Consider the following 23,344-nt stretch of genomic DNA (forward strand, 5'->3'; position numbering starts at 1 on the left):
GCCCCCGGAGGACTCCCCCGAGCGGTCGGTCCGGGGCCCGGCCCTCGGTGACCGACGGGCCGAGGCTCGGACCCTCCCGTCCCCGGCCCCGGGGGTCTCCCCGTCCCCGGCCCCCCTCCCTCCCCCGCCCCCAACCCATCGCGGCGAAGCGGGCCTCCCCGGGCCGGGGTCCCGGCGGCCGGTCAGCCCAGGAAGACGGCCTCCTCCAGCCCGTCGGGCACGGTCAGGTACTCCACGTGGGCAGGGTGGTGGGTGCAGGAGAAGCGCCGGCTGCCGCGCACGTATCTCAGGAGGTCGGGGGCCCCGGGGAAGATGACGTTGTCGGCCAGGAGCACCGTCCCCGGACGCAGGAGGCCGCCGTCCTGGGGGGGGCGGGGGGGCCGGGAGAGACGCCACGCTCAAACGCCCGGGGCCGGAGCCGGGCCCCCTTTGGGTGGGCGCCCGCTGGATGGGTGCCTGGCGTATGGCGAGTCCCGTGCCGGGCGCCCGATATGGGGAGGGCGTCGTGCCGGGCGCCTGCCCTGCGTGGAGCTGTGTCCAACCCCATTTGCTTGTATGCGTCTGGCAGATAGTAAGCGCTTCACCGGTATTCCAGTGATGATTATTGCGTGTGCGAGTGCTGTCCTGGGCGTCTGCTGGGAGCAGAGCACTAGACCGGGCACTCGGAAAGATACCACGGAAGCGGGAGGCACATCCCGCCCTCCAGGACGTTACCCTCTAATGGAGAAGTCAGACCCACGTGGTACAAGGGGGCACCAACTGATCACAGCGCCAGGTGACCGGCGGCATGAGGGCCGGGCGGGGGGGTGCCTTGAGTAGGGGTCGGGGGAGAGGGGGTGTGCGTGTGTTCGCGTGCGCTGGGAGGAGGCTCTGCCCTCAGTCTCGGATGGCAGGGCCCGGGCCCGACGGGCTTACAGTGGAGATACCCCAGGGCCGGGCGTCTGCTGAGCGCCTACCGGACACCACGCTACGGATAATCCGGACAAAAGCGGACGGGGCCGAGCCCGGGTGGGGCCGCGGAGGGGGAGGCGGAGAGGCGGGGCTCGCCCAAGGCAGCGGGGGCGGCTCCCGGGCCCCCTCCTCCCGGCAGAACCCCCCACCCTCGCCCGCGGGTCGGCCCGCCGTCCCCGGGGACGCGGCCGGGGTCCCCCCCGCGTGTCCCCACGCCGGTGTTCCGGGAGCGGCCCGGGCGCGACCCCGCCGACGCTCACCTGGAGCAGGAACGGTGTCGGGCAGGTACCGGTCCTTGGAGTGGTCGATGAAGACCAGGTCCAGCGTGGCCACGTCACGCTTCTTCCTCGGCTGAGGGATGACTTGGTGCGAGGTCCCCTCCAGCACCTGAACCTAGGGGCAACCGCGGGGGTCTCCGGGGTCGGGAGCGGGGCGGCCGGGGCGGGGCCCGGATGGGAACGGACGAGTCACCCGCCCCCGCGGGAGGGGACGGGGACGTGACGACCGTATTACCCTCCCCCTCGGGATCCGTCGAGTGTCTATTGGGTGCAGAGCGCCGCGCCGGGCGCCTGTGGTGTGCGGAGCGCTGTGCTGGCCGCCTCTCGTGGGCAGAGCGCCGTGCCGGTTGCCAGAGAAGCAGCGTGGCTCAGTGGAAAGAGCCCGGGCTTGGGAGTCAGAGGTCACGGGTTCAAATCCCAGCTCTGCCGCTTGTCAGCTGGGTGACCGTGGGCGAGTCGCTTCACTTCTCTGTGCCTCAGTTCCCTCGTCTGTAAAATGGGGATTAACTGGGAGCCTCACGTGGGACGGTCTGATTACCCTATATCTACCCCAGCGCTTAGAACGGTGCTCTGCACCTAGTAAGCGCTTAACAAATACCAACATTATCATCATCATTATTATTTTGTGCGGAGTGCCCCGCTGCGTGCCTACCGTGGGCAGAGCGTTACGCTGGCCGCCTACTGTGGGCACAGGGCCGTCCCGGGTGCCTACCGGGGGTCGGGGCTTCGTGCCAGGCCCCCAGCCATGTGCAGAACGCCGTGCCGGCGCTCCCCGTGGGTAGAGCACCGTGCGAGGCACCTGTGGCACGCAGAGCCCTGTGCCGGGCACCTGTGCGGGACCGAGCGCCAACTGGGTGCAGGGCGCTGGACCGGAGTAGCTGCTGCCTCCCCTTTGGACCGGGAACTCCCGGTCCCGGAGGAACCGCGGAGGAGCGGAGAGGACTGAGGAGGATCGGGGACGAGCGGGCAGTCTATTTCCCGGGTCGGTTCTCAGGATCGCGGCACGGCACCCGCCCCCGACGGCCGCCCGGTCCGGCGGGTGCCCGGCGCGGCGGCCGTCAGCCGGGGCGCGGGATGCCCCTTCCGGGGCCGGGGAAGGGCGGCGGGGGCCCGTACCTTGTCCTGCAGGCCGGCGAAGAGGATGAGCCGGCGGGCGATGGCCGCGAAGTCGGGGTGGCCCTCCACGGTGAGGAGGCGGGCTCCGGGGGCCAGCAGGCGGGCCGTCCGCACGGCCGAGTAGCCGCAGTAGGTCCCCAGCTCCAGCAGCGCCGTGGGCCGGCACGCCCGCACCGCGCCGTCCCCGATCGACCCTGGGGGGCGGCGGGAGGGACGCCCCGCTCCCCAACTCGGGCACCCCCACCCTTCCCCCTCGAGCCCGACTCCAGGGGCTTCCTTCTGTGGGCGGTGGGGGCCGGGGGGGCCTTAGGGCGAGGGTCCGCTCTCTCCCCAGCCTCCCCGCCCATCTCCTCGGGCCCCGGCTCGGCCCTGAGCGGCATCGGACCGGTGCTTGCTGGAAAACATCCTTCCCGAACGATCGCGACCCCCCCCCAAATGATCGCAACGCCCCCCCCAGACCGTCCCAACCTTCTCAGGCTAACGTACCCTTCCCAGACTCTCACGAGTCTCCCCCAACTCTCAGGACCCCCCCACAGACTCTCACAACCTCCTCAAATTATCACGTCTCCCCAGACTATCACACCCCCCGCCCCGACAGTCTATCACGCCCCTCCCCGACTACGCCGACCCCCTCAAACTGTCCCGGGTCTCCCTGCCGGACCCCCGCTTCCTCCTCCTCCCCCGGTGACCCCGGGGACGACGGGCAGCACGGACCCGAGCCGGACAAGAGGGAGTCCGCCCTCCGAAGGGCTCGCGTCCGAGAGCGGGCCGTGCCTGCGCCTGCCTGCTGCTTGACCTCGGGGGAGTCCCTCAACCTCTCCGTTTCCAGTCTGCGCGACGGAGTCACTGACCCCGGCCTCCCCCCACCGCTCAGGATTGAGAGTCCGGGCCCGTTTCGGGCGGGTCTTCGACACGTTCCCACGTGCCGGCCCTTTCCCCGCCCGCTGCCGGCAGCCCCCGTCACCTTTCTCGTCCCCCACGTTCATGGCCCACCCTTTGCGCCGGCAGTAGTCGTCGACGGCGTCCGGGACGCCCTGGGGGTTGCCGCGCTCGGCCCGCTGCAGCACCCATCCCAGAATCCTCCGTTCCTTGCTGTCGCCCCGGAGCAGGTCGGCGGCCGACTCCAGGATGGTCTCGTTCCAGAAGGGGCCGGTGGGGCCTTGGCGGTGGGCGAGCCGTATCAGTAGGGCCGGCGGGGTCGGGCCCGGGGGCAGCGGGCTGGCGGGCGATGCCGGGGGTGGGGGGGCCGCCTGGCATCTGTAACGGAGAGGCGGGGAACAGTTGGGACGAGGAGCCCCTGCCGCTCCTGGGCTCCCAGGCGGCAGAGGGCTGGGGACGGGACGGGGGGCCGATCTGGATGCCTGCCCAACTCGCGGCTCTTGCCCAGGGGCAGAGTCTGGCTCCCGGGCACGGGGACCCTGAGGTGGGAGAGGGGCCGTCTGGAAGAATCCGGCCGCCCCCAGCCTTCTAGGCTGTAAGCTCGCTGTGGGCAGGGACTGTGTCTGCTATAATTATTCATTCGATAGTATTTATTGAGCGCTTCCTATGTGCAGAGCACCGTACCAAGCGCTGGGAATGAGCAAGTCGGCAACAGACAGAGACGGTCCCCGCCGTTTAATAATAATAATAATGTTGGTATCTGTTAAGCGCTTACTACGTGCCGAGCACTGTTCTAAGCGCCGGGGTAGACACAAGGGAATCGGGTTGTCCCAGGTGGGGCTCACGGTCTCAATCCCCATTTTACAGATGAGGTAACTGAGGCACCGAGAAGTTAAGTGACTTGCCCAAAGTCACACAGCTGACAGATGGCCGAGCCGGGATTCGAACCCATGACCTCTGACTCCAAAGCCCATGCTCTTTCCACTGAGCCACGCTGCTTCTCTAATGTTGGTATTTGTTAAGCGCTTACTACGTGCCGAGCACTGTTCTAAGCGCCGGGGTAGACGTAGGGGAGTGAGGTTGTCCCACGTGGGGCTCACGGTCTTAATCCCCATTTTACAGACGAGGGAACTGAGGCCCAGAGAAGTTAAGTGACTCGCCCACGGTCACACGGCCGACAAGTGGCAGAGCTGGGATTCGAACTGGTGAGCCCTGACTCCAAAGCCCGTGCTCTTTCCACTGGGCCACGCCGCCTCTCGACGGGCTCACGCTCTAATCGACGGGCGTACAGTCTAATCGAGAAGTTAAGTGACTTGCCCAAAGTCACACAGCCGACAAGTGGCAGAGCCGGGATGCGAACTCATGACCTCTGACTGACAAGCCCGGGCTCTCCCCGCTATAATGTTGGTATTTGTTAAGCGCTTACTATGTGCCGAGCACCGTTCTAAGCGCTGGGGTAGATACGAGGCCATCAGGTTGTCCCACATGAGGCTCTCGGTCTTCATCCCCATTTTACAGATGGGGTAACCGAGGCACCGAGAAGTGAAGTGACTTGCCCAAAGTCACACGGCCGACAGGTGGCCGAGCCGGGATTAGAACCCGTGACCTCTGACTCCTAAGCCCGGGCTCTTTCGCTGCTTCTGCTTCTCTGTTTCTTGGAGAAGCAGCGTGGCTCAGTGGAAAGAGCACGGGCTTTGGAGTCAGGGCTCATGAGTTCGAATCCCAGGTCTGCCACTTGTCGGCCGTGTGACCGTGGGCGAGTCACTTAACTTCTCGGTGCCTCAGTTCCCTCATCTGTAAAATGGGGATTAAGACCGTGAGCCCCACGTGGGACAACCCGATTCCCCTACGTCTACCCCAGCGCTTAGAACAGTGCTCGGCACGTAGTAAGCGCTTAACAAATGCCAACATTATTATTATTTTGTCACTGAAATGTACATCGCCTTAATTCTATTTATTTGCTATTGTTTTAATGAGATGTTCATCCCCTCGATTCTATTTTGGCTTAGTACAGTGCTCTGCGCATAGTAAGCGCTCAGTAAATACTACTGAATGAATGAGCGAGTCGGGGAGAAGCAGAAGGGAGGGGGGGATGAGGAAAAGGGGGGCTTGGTCTGGGAAGGCCTCCCGGAGGAGATGGGCCTTCAATAAGGCTTTGAAGAGGGGGGAGAGTCATCGTCCGGTGGATTTGAGGAGGGAGGCCGTTCCGGGCCGGAGGCGGGACGCGGGCCGGGGGTCGGCGGTGAGGTAGACGAGACGGGGGCCCGGTGAGAAGGTTGGCATTAGAGGAGCCGAGTGCGCGGGCTGGGATGTAGGAGGAGAGCGGCGAGGTGATGGAGGAGCGGGGTGAGGTGATGGAGGGCTTTAAAGCCGCTTGGTGAGGGGTTTCGGGTCGCCGCGGAGGTGGATGGGCGACCGCTGAAGGTTCTCGAGGAGGGGTGAGACATAATAATGTTGGTATTTGTTAAGCGCTTACTAGGCGCAGTGCACTGTTCTAAGTGCTGGGGGAGATACACGGTAATCCGATTGTCCCGTGTGAGGCTCACGGTCTTCATCCCCATTTTATTCATTCATTCAATAGTATTTATTGAGCGTTTACTCCGTGCGGAGCACCGGACTAAGCGCTTGGAACGGACGGGTCGGCGACAGACAGAGACGGTCCCTGCCCTCCGACGGGCTCGCGGTCCGGTCGGGGGAGACGGGCGGACGAGGACGGCGGCGATGGATAGGGTCGAGGGGAAGGACGTCTCGTAAAAACCGATGGCGACTAAATAGAATCAAGTGCCCCGTTTTACAGACGAGGGAACTGAGGCGCAGAGAAGCTCGGTGGCTCGCCCACAGTCACCCAGCTGACTGGTGGCAGAGCCGGGATTCGAACCCATGACCTCCGACTCCCAAGCCCGGGCTCTTTCCGCTGAGCACAAACGTGACCCGTGTGTCTCTGTAGAAAAATGAGGTGGGAGCGGGCAAGGTGATGCAGTGCTTTAAAGCCAGTGGCGGGGAGTGAATGAAGGAATGGGACGGGGGACGGGGAGGGGGGTTGGAACGGGATGATTGCCTGGCTCCGCGGGCCCGTTGGGAAGAATAATCAGAATCGGGGGATCTGTTAAGCGCTTACTATGCGCCAAGAACTGTTCTAAGCACTTGGGTAGAGACAAGGTAACCAGAACGGACACAGTCCCTGTCCCACACGGGGCTCCCGGTCTTCATCCCCATTTTCCAGATGAGGTCACTGAGGCCCAGAGAAGTGAAGTGACTTGCGCGAGGTCACGCAGCAGCCACGCGGCCGATCCGGGATTAGAACCCACATCCTCTGACTCCCGGACTCGGGGGTCTTTCCACTGGGCCACGCGGGGATGGACGTGGGAGAGGCCAGCGTCACCAGAGCCCGGGGTAACGGAGGCGGGTGAGGCCCCAAGTGCACGGCAAAGCAGCGCGGCTCAGTGGAAAGGGCCCGGGCTTCGGAGTCAGAGGTTCACGGGTTCGAATCCCGGCCCTGCCACCTGTCGGCTGTGTGACCGTGGGCAAGTCACTTCACTCCTCTGTGCCTCAGATACCTCATCCGTAAAATGGGGATTAACCGGGAGCCTCACGTGGGTCGACCCGATGACCCCGTATCTACCCCAGCGCTTAGAACGGTGCTCTGCACGTGGTAAGCGCTTAACAGATACCAACATGATTATCACACTGGACCCACGTGCAAGTTGGTGGGACGGACGAGTCTCCGCGCACCCGCGGTCCTTTCCGCTGGGCGGGCAAGGCCCCTTCCCACCTCATCCTGCCCCCGGCCCCCGCGGGGACCTCGGCGACCGCGCGTCAGTGTGCTGTAAAGTTTCCTAGCTCGCTAGGGAAGACCCTACAAACTCTGAGACACAGAAGAGTAATAATAATCATTATAATGGCTGTGGTATTAGTTGAGCTGTCGATAATCGATAATAATAATAATGGTATTTGTTAAGCGCTTACTACGTGCCGAGCACCGTTCTAAGCGCTGGGGTAGATACGGGGTCATCGGGTCGCCCCACGTGAGGCGCCCGGTTAATCCCCATTTTACAGGTGAGGTAACCGAGGCACAGAGAAGTGAAGTGACTCGCCCACGGTCACCCAGCTGACAGGTGGCGGAGCCGGGATTCGAACTCATGACCTCCGACTCCCAAGCCCGGGCTCTTTCCACTGAGCCACGCTGCTTCTCTTAAAGGAACTGGTAGTCTGGAAATACGCCGAAGATTAATGTTAGGAAGACTTGCTTCAAAGGGAAAGTCATGAAATTCGCTGATTTAACAATTGCCACCAAAATAGAAACGGTCAATTCTACGGTGTTTCCAGTGACAGTTTACGGATCCCAAAGCTGGACGGTCAAACAACGGGCTAGAAGGATCGTCGATTCTTCGGAAATGTGGTGTCCGAGAAGGCTTTTACGAATACCGTGGACTCCCCGAAAAACAGACAGGTGGCTCGGGGAGCAGATGGAGCCGAAGTGGTTTTTGGAAGGCCAGATGATTCGACGTAGATGACCATATTTTGGACGCACCATCAGGAGGACTAATTCTCTGGAGGAGACGGGTGACGCTGGGAAAAGTCCAGGGAGAACGTGGAAGAGACAGACCGTAGACGGAGAGGGACCGTGACGGCGACGACGGAAGAATCGTTAGAAAGGTTAGGGATTATGGCCGGGGGCCGGGCGTTCCGCGGAAAGTATATCCACGGAGTCGCTCCGAATCGAAACGACTCGACGGCACTTCGTAACGATGAACTACGTGCCAAGCACCGAACTAGGTGCTGGGGTAGATGCCGGATCACCCAGATCCCGCACGGGACTCACGGTCCAGACAGGAGCGAGAACTGGTATCGAATCCCCAGTTTGCAGATGAGGGAACTGAGGCCCAGTGAAGTTAAATGACCCGAACAAGGTCACCCGGCAGGTAAGTGGCGGAGCTGGAATTAGAACCCAGGTCCTCCGACTCCCAGGCCCCGGGCCCTTTCCACTAATAATGATAATGTTGGTATTTGTTAAGCGCTTACAACGTGCAGAGCACCGTTCTAAGCGCTGGGGTGGACAGAGGGGAATCAGGTTGTCCCACGTGGGGCTCACGGTCTTCATCCCCATTTTACAGATGAGGGAACTGAGGCACAGAGCAGTGAAGTGACTCGCCCACGGTCACCCAGCTGACAGGTGGCAGAGCCGGGATTCGAACCCACTAGGCCGTGTTTCTTCCCAGCGGATGGATACCCACGGCGTCCGGCGACAGCCGGACACCGGGCCCGACTGCCCCATCCACACGTCGCCAAACTGTCCGTTCCAAGCGCTTAGTCCAGTGCCCTGCACGTAGTAAGCGCTCAATAAGTACTGTCGAAGGAACGAATGGCAGCTAGGCCTCGATCCCTGCACAGGCTCCCCCGGAAACTCCCCGGAGACTTCTGAGCAAGGGGGCTTCTGAGCAGGGATACTCACAAATGGGCAGGTGGAGCGGGACCCCCCCCCGCCAGCTGGGGACGGAGCGGTGGGCGCAGCACCAGGTCAGGAGCCGAGATCTCCCTCCCTCGACTGCGGAGAGGATCCTCCCTACTTGCTGATTGGCAGTGATTCCCGGGGGATGCCGCTGGGAAAGGCAAGCCTTGTGGGAAAGGTAGTTCTCAGCCAGCGCCTGCCTGCCTGCTTTTCCTGTCACCCCAGTTTTGAACCCACACGTAATAATAATTGTGGTATTTGTTAGGCGCTTACTATGTGCCAGGCACTGAACTAAGCGCTGGAGTGGATAGAGTGAATCCGGACCGGCGCAGAGTCTGGTTCCGGGTGCCCCCCAATCTCTGCATTTGCGTTTTTGTGGCGCTCAGCTCTCTCGTTCTCGCAGATCCACTCTCTTCTCCCACTGCACCCCAGCTCGCTCTCTTCCGTCCTCTCGAGCTCTCTCGCTGTGCCCGGTTCTCGGGTCTCTTGCCGCTCGGCCGGAAGCCCCTTCTCGTTCCCCCCCGGCGGTCCGCCTTCGAAGCCATCCCGGGAGCACCTCTCCTCCCGGAGGCCTTCTCCGATTAATTCCCAATCTCCCCTTATATCCCCCAACTCCCACAGCCGCTAAGCTCTCAATCCTCCCAGACGTCACTGCCCTTTCCCGCTGGGAAGGCCCGGTCGTAGCTTTTTCTTCAACTGGGACGAAGATGCGGCCCGTCGAGGCCCGCTGGGGCCGGTTTTCTCCCCGAAATGGCAACGGGAAGCGGTGGGAGCGGGCGGCTCGCTCTCCGAGCGGAGGGTGAGCACGGAAGGGCTCCGGGACCGAAGATCTGAGACACCCTCCCGGCCCGGGGTGGGACCGGGAGAGGTGGAAGAGCGGCCATCTGGGTTCATTCGTTTCATTCGCCCGGTTCATTCGTTCCGTTGTATTTCCTGAGCGCTTACTATGTGCAGAACACCGTACTAAGCGCTTGGAGTGGACAGTTCGGCAACGGATAGGGACCAGCCCTGCCCCGCGACGGGCTCGCAGTCTAAACCGGGGCGACGGCAAAGCGAAACAGAACAACGCAGCGCAGCGGACTGTAAGCCCGTCAAAGGGCAGGGACTGTCTCTATCTGTTACCGATTTATACATTCCAAGCGCTTAGTACAGTGCTGTGCACATAGTAAGCGCTCAATAAATACTATTGAATGAATGAGCGAAGAGAATCAAGGAGATAGACACCGAGAAGCAGCGGGGCTCAGTGGAAAGAGCCCGGGCTTGGGAGTCAGAGGTCGTGAGTTCGAATCCCCGCTCTGCCCCTTGTCAGCTGTGTGACCGTGGGCGAGTCACTTCACTTCTCTGGGCCTCAGTTCCCTCATCTGTAAAATGGGGATGAAGACCGTGAGCCCCACGTGGGACCACCCGATTCCCCTGTGTCTACCCCAGCGCTTAGAACGGTGCTCTGCGCATAGTAAGCGCTTAACAGATACCAACATTATTAAAATAAATAGGGTAATAAGTAATATAGACAAATGAGCACAGTGCTGAGGGGAGGGGGAGCGGAGGGAAAGGGGCTCAGTCTGGGAAGGCCTCCTGGAAGAGGTGAGCTCTCAGTAGGGTTTTGAAGAGGGGAAGAGTGTTGTCCAAGTGGGAGACGGACAAAAATCAATCAGAGGGTTTACTGTGTGCAGAGCACTGGACTGAACTGCTTGGGAGGCTACAAAATAACAAGAGTACGATACAAAAAAACGATTTAGATATGGTAGGAAGGAGAGGGAAAACCAGACCGTGGCAGGAAGTGGAATGAGCATGCCGGGTTGGGGCAGTTGTACAAATGGCGTGTACCCATACTTGGGCTGGGGGCAAAAACCTAAGGGCATCTCTCCCCCTCTCCCTCCCCTCAGCGCTGCTCATTTATCTATATTATTACCCTATTTATTTTGTTAATGAGGTGTACATCCCCTGGATTCGATTCATCTCGATGATGTGGTCTTGTTTTCATTTTGCTCTCTTTCGCCCTGCCGTCCGTCCCTCCCATTTAGGCCCCGAGGCCGTCGTGGGGTGGGGATGGTCTCTAACCGTTGCCGAACTGTCCGTTCCAATCTCTTAGTCCAGTGCTCTGCACAGAGTAAGTGCTCAAGAAATACAATTGAGTGATAATGATTATTAATTAATAATATTCATCAACATTAATGATAGCTGCAAAGCACTCATTTCATTCCGGGCGCTGTACTAAGCACTGGGGCAGATGCCAGTAAATGGACTTGGGCACAATCCCCTCACTGTCTCCCTCCCCATTTTATGCCTCAGTTCCCTCATCTTTAAAATGGGGATGAAGACTGTGAGCCTCACGTGGGACAGCCTCACTCCCCTGTATCTGACCCGGTGCTTAGAACAGTGCTCTGCACATAGTAAGCGCTTAGCAAATACCAATGTTATTATTATTATTATTGTTACTACAGATGAGGAGAAGCAGCGTGGCTCAGTGGAAAGAGCCCGGGCTTGGGAGTGAGAGGTCATGGGTTCTAATCCCGTCTCTGCCACTTGTGAGTTGGGTGACTGTGGGCAAGTCACTGCACGTCTCCGGGCCTCAGTTCCCTCATCTGTAAAATGGGGATGAAAACTGGGAGCCCCACGTGGGACGAACTGATCACCTTGTGTCCCCCCCCCAGCGCTCAGAAATGATGGCATTTGTTAAGCGCTTCCTATGTGCCAAGCACTGTTCTAAGCGCCGGGGAGGATACAAGGTGATCAAGTCGTCCCCCGTGGGGCTCCCGGTCTTCATCCCCATTTTCCAGATGAGGGAACTGAGGCCCAGAGAAGTGACGTGGCTTGCCCAAAGTCCCCCAGCTGACAAGCGGCCGAGTGGGGATTTGCACCCATGACCTCTGACTCCCCAGCCCGGCCTCTTTCCACCGAGCCACGCTGCTTCTCTGAAGAGTGCTAAGCGCCTAACAAATGCCGCCATGATTATCACGATGAGGTAACCGAGGCCCAGAGAAGCGACTTGCCCCAGGCCAAGTGGAGGTAGCGGGATTAGAACCCGTGACCTTGTGCCTCCCCGGGCCCCTTTTGTAACCACTCGGCCGTGCTGCTTCTCTAGGCAGCGTGAGAAGCAGCGTGGCTCAGTGGAAAGAGCCCGGGCTTGGGAGTCAGAGGTCACGGGTTCGAATCCCGCCTCTGCCGCTTGTCAGCTGTGGGACTGTGGGCGAGTCACTTGGCTTCTCTGGGCCTCAGTTCCCTCATCTGTAAAATGGGGATGAAGACTGTGAGTCCCACGTGGGACAACCTGATTACCCTGTATCTACCCAGCGCTTACAACAGTGCTCTGCACATACTAAGCGCTTAACAGCGTGGCTCAGTGGAAAGAGCCCGGCTTGGGAGTCGGAGGTCACGAGTTCGAATCCCGGATCTGCCACGTGTCAGCTGTGTGACTGTGGGCGAGTCACCTAACTTCTCTGGGCCTCAGTTCCCTCATCTGTAAAATGGGGATGAAGACTGTGAGTCCCACGTGGGACAACCTGATTACCCTGTATCTACCCAGCGCTTACAACAGTGCTCTGCACATACTAAGCGCTTAACAAATACTAACATTAACAAATTCCAACATGATTCTTATTAGGCCGTCACTTCGTGGGGGGCAGGGTTTGTGTCTAATGTTCTGTGGTACAATAGTTTGGGACGGAGTGGCGCACACCGTGGGCGCTCAGTCAATGTGACTGGGTGGGGATGGAGGGCGTCGAGCATGGAGGGCTGCCCGGCGGAGGCGGGCTGGGGGGGGGGGTCGCCTCAGAGGGTCACGTGACCCGGAGCCCTCGCGCGCCCGCCCCTTTCCCGCCAAACAGGCCCCTCCCCCCCGCGCCCTGAGGCGCCGGCCGGTCGCGCTCTTAGGGCGCATGCGCCGGTGGGCGGGGCCCGGAGGGGCGTGGCCATAGGGATGGGGGCGTGGCTAGGGGCGTGGCCCGGGTCCGGGAGGTGACGTCAGGAAGGAGGGGTTTGGAACGTGAATAACTAATAGAGGCGGGGCTTGGATACGTAAAGATGACGTAAGGGGCGTGGCTTGGGTCGAGAAGAAGGGCCTGGAGGGGCGGGGCCAGAGCGAGGGGCGTGGTTAGAGGCGTGGCTCGCGTCAGGAAGGCGCCGTCCGAGGGCGGGGCTTGGGACGAGAGAGCGGGATCCAGAAGGGGGGGGGCTTTCACGTAAAGATGACGTCAAGGGGGCGTGGCTCGGAACGAGAGGGCGGGGCCTAAAAGGGGGCGGGGCTTGGGGCGGGAATCGGCCGCCCGTTATTGGGCAGGGATTTTCCCTCTCTGTCGCCGCGTTGTTGCTTCCGAGCGCTTAGCACAGTGCTCCGCACGTTGCAAGCGCCCAATAAAGACGATTGAATGAGGACGGCGCGGTGGAGGGGCGGGGGGCGGAATCGGGGGTCCTCTATCGGGCAGGGGTGGTCTCTATCCGCTGCCGCGTTGGACCTTCAATCAGTACTACTGAATGAATGAAGGAACCTTCCGAGCGTTTAGCGCAGTGCTCTGCACGTTGCAAGCGCTCAATGAAGGCGATTGCCTCAGGGAGGCGGGGCCGGGGCGGAGGGGGCGGGGCTCGAGGGTCCCGGAGGCGGGGGGAGGGGCTGGGGGGCGGCCCGTCCGGGGGTGCGGGCGGCATGGCGGCCCTGCGGGGAGGTCGCTGGTTCCGCAGGGCCCGGGGGGCCTCGGCGTGGGGAGGCCAGAGGCGCGGCCTGGCAGGTAGGCCGGTGGGCTCGGCCCGTGGGGCGGGGGTCGGCAGGGAGGGAAGGACCCCCCCCCCAGTTGCCCCGGGCCCCCCCCAGCCCGGCCCTCCCCATGCATCACAATAATCATAATGATGGGATTGTTTGGTAAGCGCTTACTCTGTGCCCGGCGCTGTTCTAAGCGCTGGGGGAGATAGAGGGTCTTCATCCCCCTTTTCCAGATGAGGGAACTGAGGCCCAGAGAAGTGAGGTTGGGATTCGCTAAGCGCTTACTCTGTGTCCGGCGCTGTTCTAAGCGCTGGGGGAGATACAAGGTCATCGGGTCCCACGTGAGACTCCCGGTCCTCACCCCCCCCTTTTCCAGATGAGGTCCCTGAGGCCCGGAGAAGTGGAGTTGGGATTCGGTAAGCGCTTACTCTGTGCCCGGCGCTGTTCTGAGCGCTGGGGGAGATACAGGATCATCGGGTCCCACGCGGGGCTCCCGGTCTTCACCCCCCTTTTCCAGATGAGGGAACCGAGGCCCAGAGAAGTGAGGTTGGGATTTGTTAAGCGCTTACTAATAATAATGTTGGGATCCGTTAAGCGCTTACTGTGTGCAGAGCACTGTTCTAAGCGCTGGGGGAGATACAGGGGAATCGGGTTGTCCCACGTGAGGCTCACGGTTAATCCCCATTTTACAGATAAGGGAACCGAGGCACCGAGAAGTGAAGTGACTCGCCCGCAGTCACGCAGCTGACAAGCGGCAGATCCGGGAGTCGAACCCATAACCTCTGACTCCCAAGCCCGGGCTCTTTCCACTGGGCCATGCTGCCGAGCACCGTTCTAAGCGCTGGGGGAGTTACAGGCTCATCAGGTTGTCCCACGTGAGGCTCCCAGTCTTCATCCCCATTTTCCAGATGAGGTCCCTGAGGCCCGGAGAAGTGAAGTTGGTATTTGTTAGGCGCTCACTACGTGCCGAGCACTGTTCTAAGCGCTGGGGGAGATTACGGGGTTATCAGGTTGTTCCACACGAGGCTCCCAGTCTTCATCCCCATTTTCCAGATGAGGGACCTGAGGCCCAGAGAAGTGAAGTGACCTGCCCACAGTCAAACAGCTGACAAGGGCCAGAGCCGGGATTCGAACCCATGACCTCTGACTCCCAAGCCCGGGCTCTTTCCACTTCGCCGCTTTTCGAAGTGACTTGCCCGGAGTCACACAGCGGAGCGGGGATGAGAACCCACGACCTCTGACGCCTAAGCCCGTTGCCGTTCAGCGCTGACTATGTGCCAAGCGCCGTTCTAAGTAATAATAATAATGTTGGTATTTGTTAAGCGCTTACTATGTGCAGAGCACTGTTCTAAGCGCTGGGGGTGGGCGTACCCTTGGGCTCATAGTTTCGACTCCCGTTTTAATAATAATAATAATAATGTTGGCATTTGCTAAGCGCTTACTAGGCGCCGAGCACTGTTCTAAGCGCTGGGGTTATCAGGTTGTCCCACGTGGGGTTCACAGTCTTAATCCCCATTTTACAGATGAGGTCACTGAGGCACAGAGAAGTGAAGTGACTCGCCCACGGTCACCCAGCCGACAAGTGGCAGAGCTGGGATTCGAACCCGTGAGCCCTGACTCCAAAGCCCGTGCCCTTTCCACTGAGCCACGGTTTTACAGATGAAGGAACTGAGGCTCCACGAAGTGAAGCGCTTAGTACAGTGCTCTGCACACAGTAAGCGCTCAATAAATACTATTGAATGAATGAAGCGACTTGCCCCGAGTCGCCCAGCTGGCAGGCGGCGGAGCGGGGATTAGAACCCGTGACCTTCCCGCTCCCAGGCCCGGGCTCTAGCCACTTTTTCCGTGTGGGGAAATGTCAGCTGAACGTTTCTGGAGAAAAACCATCCGGGCAGCAGGGTGAAGTAGGGACTGCAGAGCAGGGAGGTCAGCGAGGAGGCTGGTACAGTCTATCAGGGCGGGAGAGAAGAACTTGGATCAATTTGCCCTCCTTTCATTCATTAAATCGTATTTATTGAGCGTTTACCGGGTGCAGAGCACTGTACTAAGCGCCCGGAATGGACAGTTGGGCAACAGAGACAATCCCTGCCCCACAACGAGTTCTCAGTCTAGAAGAGGGAGTCAGACAGCGAAACGAAACAAGCGGACAACTCATCTGTAAAATGGGGATTAAGACTGGGAGCCTCCCGTGGGACAACCTGATGACCCTGGATCTCGCCCAGCGCTTAGAACAGTGCTCTGCACATAGGAAGCGCTTCACAAATAACATCCTCATCGATACCGTGAAAAAAAGATAAATAGACCTGTAAACTCGTTGCGGGCAGGGAGCGTGTCTGCCAGCTCGCTTGGGTTATACTCTCCCAAGCACTGGGGAGAGGGTTCTGCACACAATACTGATAATTGTGGTATTTATTAAGCGCTTACTATGTGCCCTTGCACTGTTGTGAGCGCTGGGGCGCATACAAGGTAATCGGGTTGTCCCGCGTGGGCCTCGCAGTCTTAATCTCCATTTTCCAGAGGAGGTCACCGAGGCCCGGAGAATAATAATAATAATAAGGATGGCGGTACCCGTTAAGCGCTTACTACGTGCCGAGGGCTGGGGTAGATACAGGGCAATCGGGTTGTCCCACCTGAGGCTCGCAGTCTTAATCCCCATTTTCCAGATGAGGTCACTGAGGCACCGAGAAGTGAAGTGACTTGCCCATATTCACACAGCCGACTAGTGGCGGAGCCGGGATTTGAACCCGTGACCTCCGACTCCCAGGCCCCGGCTCTTTCCACGTGTGGATGGGTAGATTTTGGCGGTTGCGAAGGTCGAACTGACGGCATCTGATGACGGATTGAATACGTGGGTAGAAGGAGACGGACAAGTCGAGGACAACGGCAAGGTTAAGGGCTTGTGAGAGGAAGGAGGGGGGTGGTTGTCTTTTTCAAAAAATGATATTTGTTGAACGCTTCCCGGGCGCCAGGCACTGTACTAAGCGCCGGGGTAGACGGAAGGCAGCCCGATCGGACCCGATCCCCGTCCCGCTTAGGGCTCCCAGGCTGAATCCCCGTTTTACGGAGGAGGGCACTGAGGCACAGAGCAGTTAAGTGATTTGCCCGAGGTCACACAGCAGACAGGCAGTGCAGCTGGGATTGGAATTCGGGTCCTTGGACGCTCAGACCCGGGCCCTTTCCAGTAGGCCACGTTCCTTCTCTTCCCTCCCTCCTTGGCACCCCCTGCACCCTCGCCCCCCGTTTCTCCCTTTTCCGAGGTTGGGTTGTGCTGTGGGCTGGGCGTTTTCAAGGGTGTGAGCTTCTCGGGCCCGGCCTTGAGAACCCAGATCTCCCCCGGGGGGAATAATAATAATAATAATAATAGCGGTGTTGGTTCATTCATTCATTCGTTAAGTGTTTATTGAGCGCTTACTATGTGCAGGGCACCGTACTGAGCGCTGGGGATGTACAATTCGACGACAGATACAGTCCCTGCCCACTGACGGGCTCACGGTCTAATCGGGGGAGGCGGACGGACAGAAACAATAAAGAGCGTGGGCTTCGGAGTCGGAGGTCACGGGTTCGACTCCCGGCTCTGCCACCCGTCAGCCGGGTGACCGTGGGCGAGTCGCCTCACTTCTCCGTGCCTCGGTTTCCCTCATCTGTAAAATGGGGATTAACCGGGAGCCTCACGTGGGACCGACCCGATGACCCCGTATCTCCCCCGGCGCTTAGAACAGGGCTCGGCACGTAGTAAGCGCTTAACAAATACCAACATTATTAATAGCAGTAAATAGAATGAAGGGGATGGGCATCTCCTTAAAACAATAGCAAGAAAAAGTCCAAGGGGATGGTTAAGCGTTTACTACGTGCCGGGCACTGGGGTGGAACAACGGATCAGGTCGGACGCAGTCCGGATCCCCACCCCCGTTTTGCGGATGAGGTGACCGAGGCCCAGAGAGGTGAAGTGACTCCCTTAAGGTCACGCAGCGGACAGGCGGTGGAGCCCGGATTAGAACCCGTAACGTCCTGAGAGGCAGCGTGGCTCAGCGGAAAGAGCCCGGGCTCGGGAGTCAGGGGTCATGGGTTCGAATCCCGGCCCTGCCCCCCCGTCAGCCGTGCGACTGGGAGCGGGTCACTTCTCTGGGCCCCGGTGACCTCATCTGTAAAATGGGGATGAAGACCGTGAGCCTCCCGTGGGGCAACCTGATGACCCCGTATCTGCCCCGGCGCTTGGAGCGGTGCCCGGCCCGTAGTAAGCGCTTCGCAAGTACCGACGTTGTTATTTTTCTTCTTCTCATTACCCCGGTTAACTGCCGTCATCGGCATCGAGGTCCAGTCCCAGCAGCTGCAGCGGGGTGATAGGAAACGGAGGCGGGAGAGACAAGCTGGGGAGGAGGAAGATACAGCCTTATCGATTTCCTTATCGAGGCCCAGGCTCCTCCTCGCGCCTGGAGACCTTTCTCCTAAATGGTTTGGCTGCCGTGTGACCTTGGGCGGGTCACTTCACTTCGGCAAAACGGGGCCCGTGCCTGGAAACCCGACGCGGGACCGGGACTCTGCCCGTCCCGCTTACGTCGCATCCACCCCGGCGCTTAGTACGGTGCCCGGCACGTGGTACGCGCTTGACAGATACCGTTGAAAAGTAATAATAATAATAACGTGGGTATCCGTTAAGCGCTTACTATGTGCCGAGCACCGTTCTGAGCGCCGGGGGAGATACGGGGCGATCGGGTCGTCCCACCTGAGGCGCCCGGTTAATCCCCATTTTACAGATGAGGGAACCGAGGCGCGGAGAAGTGAGGCGACTCGCCCACGGTCACCCGGCTGACGGGTGGCAGAGCCGGGAGGCGAGCTCGTGACCTCTGACTCCGAAGCCCGGGCTCTTTTCCACTGAGCCACGCTGGCTCCCAAGAGCCGTCGGGCCGGTGTCGGGGTGGGGGGACCCCCCCCCCCCCGGGGACGTAGCTGTGGGAAGCGGGCGGGGTCGGCCGTCCCCCTTATCGGCCCGGTCCCGGCCGCCGTCCCGCCCTCACGCCCCCGACGCCTCCCGGGGCGGTGGGGGGGGCCGGACAGTCCCCCGGCGGTGGGACGGGAGCGGACGCAGATGGCAGGTGGGTGACCGACGGTCGGGTCGGGGGGGGGGGGCAGAGCAGCCTCGCCAGCGCCCTTCCCCAGCCGCCTGACCGGTGGTATTTACTGAGCGCTTGCTATGTGCGGAGCGCTTGGGAGAGGACGATTTGACTCCAAGGAGCCGTCCCCGATTAGACCGTAAGCCCGCCGGGGACCGTCTCTGTCTGTTGCCGATTTGTCCATTCCAAGCGCTCAGTACAGTGCTCTGCACGTAGTAAGCGCTCGATAAATACTAAATGGATGCTCAGGTCACGGATGCCTCAGGCGGGAATCTCCTCACAACCAGGAAGCTGCGTTTTAAAATGTGAATCAGGAGACTAAGCTCTCCCCGTCCGCTGTGGGCCGGGGAGGGTTTCTTCAATTCTGTTGTCTCGTACCCTCCCGGGCGCTTAGTTGGGTGCTTTGCACGTAGTAAGTGCTCCCTAAATACCGTTGATTGAGCGTGATTCTGCTGCATTTTGAAGGTAGTCCTACCCACAGCTCTGAGATGGATCATTTGACCTTTTTTTTTGTATTCAGGTGCTTACTATGTGCTAGACCCTGTCTTAAGCGCTTCCGTAGAAGCAAGATAATCGGGTTGGACACCGTCCCTGGCCTACGTGGGGGCGCGCAGCCCTTCCCCCCCATTTTGTAGACTTATTCAGTCGTTCGGTAGTATTTATCGAGTGCTGACTATGTGCAGAGCACCGTACTGAGCGCTTAGAACGTACGTTTCGGCAACGGCTAAAGACCGTTCCTGCCCAGTGACGGGCTTCCTGAGGCCCAGGGAAATGAAGTGACTCGCCCAAGGTCGCTCAACAGACAAGAGGCGGAACGGCGATCAGAACCCAGGTCATTGCGGCTCCCGGGCCCGTGCTGTCTTCACCAGGCCATGCTGCTTCTCTGTGGCGTCTCTACCAGGCGGTGGTATTTATTGAGCACTTTCTGCGTGCAGAGCACTGTCCTAGTGTACTAAGTGCTTGGGCGAGTGCAGGATCTAAGATCTATATCTGTCCTTTGTAGTGACAGTGAAATTCACCAAAGGAGGGGACTGGTGTGTGTGCGAAGGCCAGGGTTAATAATAATAATAATAATAATAATGACGGTATTTGTTAAGCGCTTACTCTGCGCAGAGCACTGTTCTAAGCGCCGGGGCAGATACAGGGTAATCGGGTCGTCCCACGGGAGGCTCACAGTTAATCCCCATTTTCCAGACGAGGGAACTGAGGCACCGAGAAGTGAAGTGACTTAATAATAATGATAATAATGTTGGTATTTGTTAAGCGCCTGCTAGGTGCCGAGCACCGTTCTAAGCGCCGGGGTAGGCACAGGGGAATCAGGTCGTCCCACGTGGGGCTCACGGTCTTAATCCCCATTTTACAGATGAGGGAACTGAGGCACCGAGACTTGCCCACAGTCACCCAGCTGACAAGTGGGCGGGCCGGGATTTGAACCCATGACCTCTGACTCCAAAGCCCAGGCTCTCTCCACCCTCTTGCACGTAAACACGCGCGTCATAATAATAATGTTGGTATCTGTTAAGCGCTTACTATGTGCGGAGCACCGTTCTAAGCGCTGGGGGAGATGCAGGATCATCAGGTTGTCCCTCGTGAGGCTCCCAGTCTTCATCCCCAGTTTCCAGATGGGGGGACTGAGGCCCAGAGAAGTGAAGGGACTCGCCCACAGTCACCCAGCTGCCAAGGGGCAGAGCCGGGATTCGAACCCATGACCTCTGACCCCCGAGCGCGCGCGCTCTTTTTCCGCTGAGCCACACGCGTGTGCCGTCCCTTGTGTACTTTCACGTTCGAAGATCTGAATCGGTAAATCCCCCGCGGGCAGGGATCTCCGCCTACCTATTCCGTCGTACTGGCCTCTCCCAAGCACTCTGCATCCAAGAATCGCTCTGTGAGTAACAGTAATCGTACGTGTCAAGCGCTTCCTCTGTGCAAGACATCGTACTGATCTCTGGGGTGGACCCAAGCAGATTTCATTCATTCACTACTATTTATCGAGCGCTGACTATGTGCAGGGCACTGTAGTGAGCGCTTGGAATGGACAAATCGGCAACAGATAGAGACGGACCCTGCCCTTAGACGGGCTTACGGTCTAATCGGGGGAGACGGGCGGACGAGAACAGTAGCAATAAATGGAATCGAGGGGATGGGGTTGGACACGGTCCCTGTCCTTCGTGGGGCTCCCGGTCTTAATTCCCATTCTACAGATGAGGTAATGCGTGGCTCGGTGGCAGGAGCCCGGGCTCGGGAGACAGAGGTCATGGGTTCTAATCCGGCCTCCGCCACTTAGCTGTGTGACTTTGGGCGAGTCACTTAACTTCTCTGGGCCTCAGTTACCTCATCTGTAAAATGGGGATTGAGACCGGGAGCCCCACGTGGGACAGGGACCGTCCAACCCGATGTGCCTGTGTCCCCCGATCTGCTCGCGTCCACCCCGGCGCTCAGTACAGTGGCCGGCACCTAGTTAAGCGCTTAGCGCATGCCATTAGTGGAGGCCCAAAGACGCGAAGTGACCTGTCCAAAGTCACACGGCCGACAGGCGGCGGAGCCAGAGGCTAGAACCCAGGACCCCCTGACGCCCGGGCTCGAGGCGGCAGGCCACGGTGGACGCCGGGTAGCTCGGGTGGATGGACCCATTGACCGATCGCAGTGCCCGGGGCCGTCTTGCCCTCCTGCCAACTCGGCGTCTCGCCCGGCTGACCGGACTGTTTACTTGTCTTGGGCCCCGGTCTCTAGCGGGCCGGCTAGTCCGGGGAGACCCAGTCAGCCCGTTCATTCGTTCACCGAGTCGTATCTATTGAGCGCTTACTGCGTGCGGGGCACCGGACTAAGCGCTTGGAACGGACACTTGGGGCAACAGATCGAGACCCTCCCTGCCCGGTGACGGGCTAACGGTCTAAACGGGGGAGACCGGACAGCGAAGCCAAAGAGAACGAAACACAAAGTTGTCTGGCGTCGATATCGTCGAGATAAATAGGATCCTAGTTATACATACCTCGTGAACAAAATAAATAGAGAAAGAAATATATACAGTATACATTATAGAGAAGCAGCGCGGCTCAGTGGAAAGAGCCCGGGCTTGGGAGTCAGAGGTCCTGAGTTGGAATCCCGACTCTGCCACTTGTCAGCCGCGTGACCCTGGGCGAGTCACTTGGCTGCTCTGGGCCTCGGTTCCCTCATCTGGAAAATGGGGATTAACCGTGAGCCTCACGTGGGACGACCCGATGACCCCGGATCTCCCCCCAGCGCTTAGAACGGTGCCCGGCACCTAGTGAGCGCTTAACAGATACCCGCATTGTTATATACAAATACGCCCAGGCGCCGCGGGGAGGGGAAGGAGGGAAGAGTAGAGGGAGGAAGTAGGGAGAAGAGGGATGAAGGGGCAGAGGGAGGGGGGAGGCTCAGTCGGGGAAGGCCTCCTGGAGGAGGCGACCTCTCGGGAGGGCTTCCAAGACGGGAAGAGAGTGAGTTTGGCGGACGTGAGCGGGGAGGGCGTCCCGGGACGGCGGTAGGACGTGGGCCGGGGGTCGGCGGCGCGAACGGGGGAAGCGGACTGCGGAAGGCAAAGCGGGAACAGAACGGGGCTGGCCGCCAGCCCGGGAGCCCCGGAGGTCGGCCCGGCCGACGCACCGCAAGTCCGGGGAAGCTTCGGCTAGCAGGCCGTGAAGCGGCGAGGCCTCGTGGAAAGAGCGCGGGGCCTGGGAGGCGGCGGGCCCGGGTTCCAATCCCGGCTCCGCCGCCCGTGTGCTGTGTCACCTCGGGCCTGTCATGGAGAAGCGGTGTGGCTCAGCGGAAAGAGCCCGGGCGCGGGGGTCAGGGGTCATGGGTTCGAATCCCACTTGTCAGCTGTGTGACTGTGGGCGAGTCACTTCGCTTCTCTCGGCCTCAGGCCCCTCATCTGCAAAATGGGGATGAAGACTGTGAGCCTCACGTGGGACGACCCGATGACCCTGTATCCACCCCGGCGCTTAGAACAGTGCTCTGCACATAGTTACGCGCTTGACGGAGACCAACGCTATCATTATTATTATTATTCCATTTCTCTCGTCCTCATCCGTAAAATGGGGATTCAGTATCCGCCTTCTCTTCCACTTAGACCGTGAGACTTAACGGCGTCCGACGTGAAAAGCTGCGGGGTGGAGACGGGCCCGCGAGGCAGAAGGTCATGGGTTTTAATCCTGGCTCGGCCACTTGTCTGCCGTCCGGCCCTGAGCGGGTCACTTCGCTTTTCCGTGCCTCGGTTACCCCCTCTGTGAAATGGGGATTGAGACGGCGAGCCCCTCACGGGACGGGGACCGTCCGGCCTGAGGGACTCGTATCGGTCCCGGTGCTTAGTACGGTGCCTGGCACAGAGTAACCATCTCACAGAGGCGTAATTATTTTGTCATTGTTATTAGGGTGAGGCCGGCTCTTTACGAGATCTGGGAGATGAGCTGGGATTTGCACCGCCCGGTTTTCCTCGGGGAAATTCTTTCCAGCTCTCAAATGATGCCTAGGAACGATGAAAGGAATTCCGGAGTTCTTTGTTGGGTTCTCGCCATTGGAAGTGAATATTCTCTTTATGAAGGCAAGAATCCGTTAAATGCGCTCAGTGGAAAGAGCCCGGGCTTGGGGAGTCAGAGGTCATGGGTTCGAATCCCGGCTCTGCCGCTGGCCCGCTGTGCGACTCTGGGCAAGTCGCTTCACTTCTCCGTGCCTGAGTTACCTCATCTGTAAAATGGGGATTAAAAACCGTGAGTCCTACGTGGGACAGCCTGTTCACCTTGTACTCCCCCCCCCAGTGCTTAGACCAGTGCTTTGCACATGGTAAGCGCTTAACAAATACCACCGTTCTTAAATAGTCTTATTTGTTGAAGGACAGAAAGCTATT

General features: G+C 59.7%; 2 protein-coding genes across 2 annotated transcripts in view; one reads left to right on the top strand and one right to left on the bottom strand.

Moving 5' to 3' along the window:
* Window positions 1-182: 182 nt before the first annotated feature.
* Window positions 183-13,317, bottom strand: COMT (catechol-O-methyltransferase). The gene is made up of 7 exons (XM_029049619.1): window positions 13,284-13,317; window positions 12,691-12,811; window positions 3,310-3,602; window positions 2,346-2,539; window positions 1,212-1,344; window positions 957-967; window positions 183-362 (listed from the first exon to the last, which is right to left on the bottom strand). The coding sequence occupies exons 1-7, from the start codon at window positions 13,315-13,317 to the stop codon at window positions 183-185; spliced, it is 966 nt and encodes a 321-aa protein (XP_028905452.1).
* The window catches only part of TXNRD2 (thioredoxin reductase 2), a 93,909-nt gene continuing 83,868 nt past the window's right edge, over window positions 13,304-23,344 (top strand). Inside the window, exon 1 of the mRNA XM_029049048.2 lies at window positions 13,304-13,397. Coding sequence (XP_028904881.1) covers window positions 13,316-13,397 — 82 coding nt within the window. The 5' untranslated portion in view covers window positions 13,304-13,315. The remainder of the gene's footprint in view (window positions 13,398-23,344) is intronic.

This window comes from Ornithorhynchus anatinus, chromosome 21 (assembly GCF_004115215.2).
Source record: "Ornithorhynchus anatinus isolate Pmale09 chromosome 21, mOrnAna1.pri.v4, whole genome shotgun sequence".
Lineage (NCBI taxonomy): Eukaryota > Metazoa > Chordata > Mammalia > Monotremata > Ornithorhynchidae > Ornithorhynchus > Ornithorhynchus anatinus.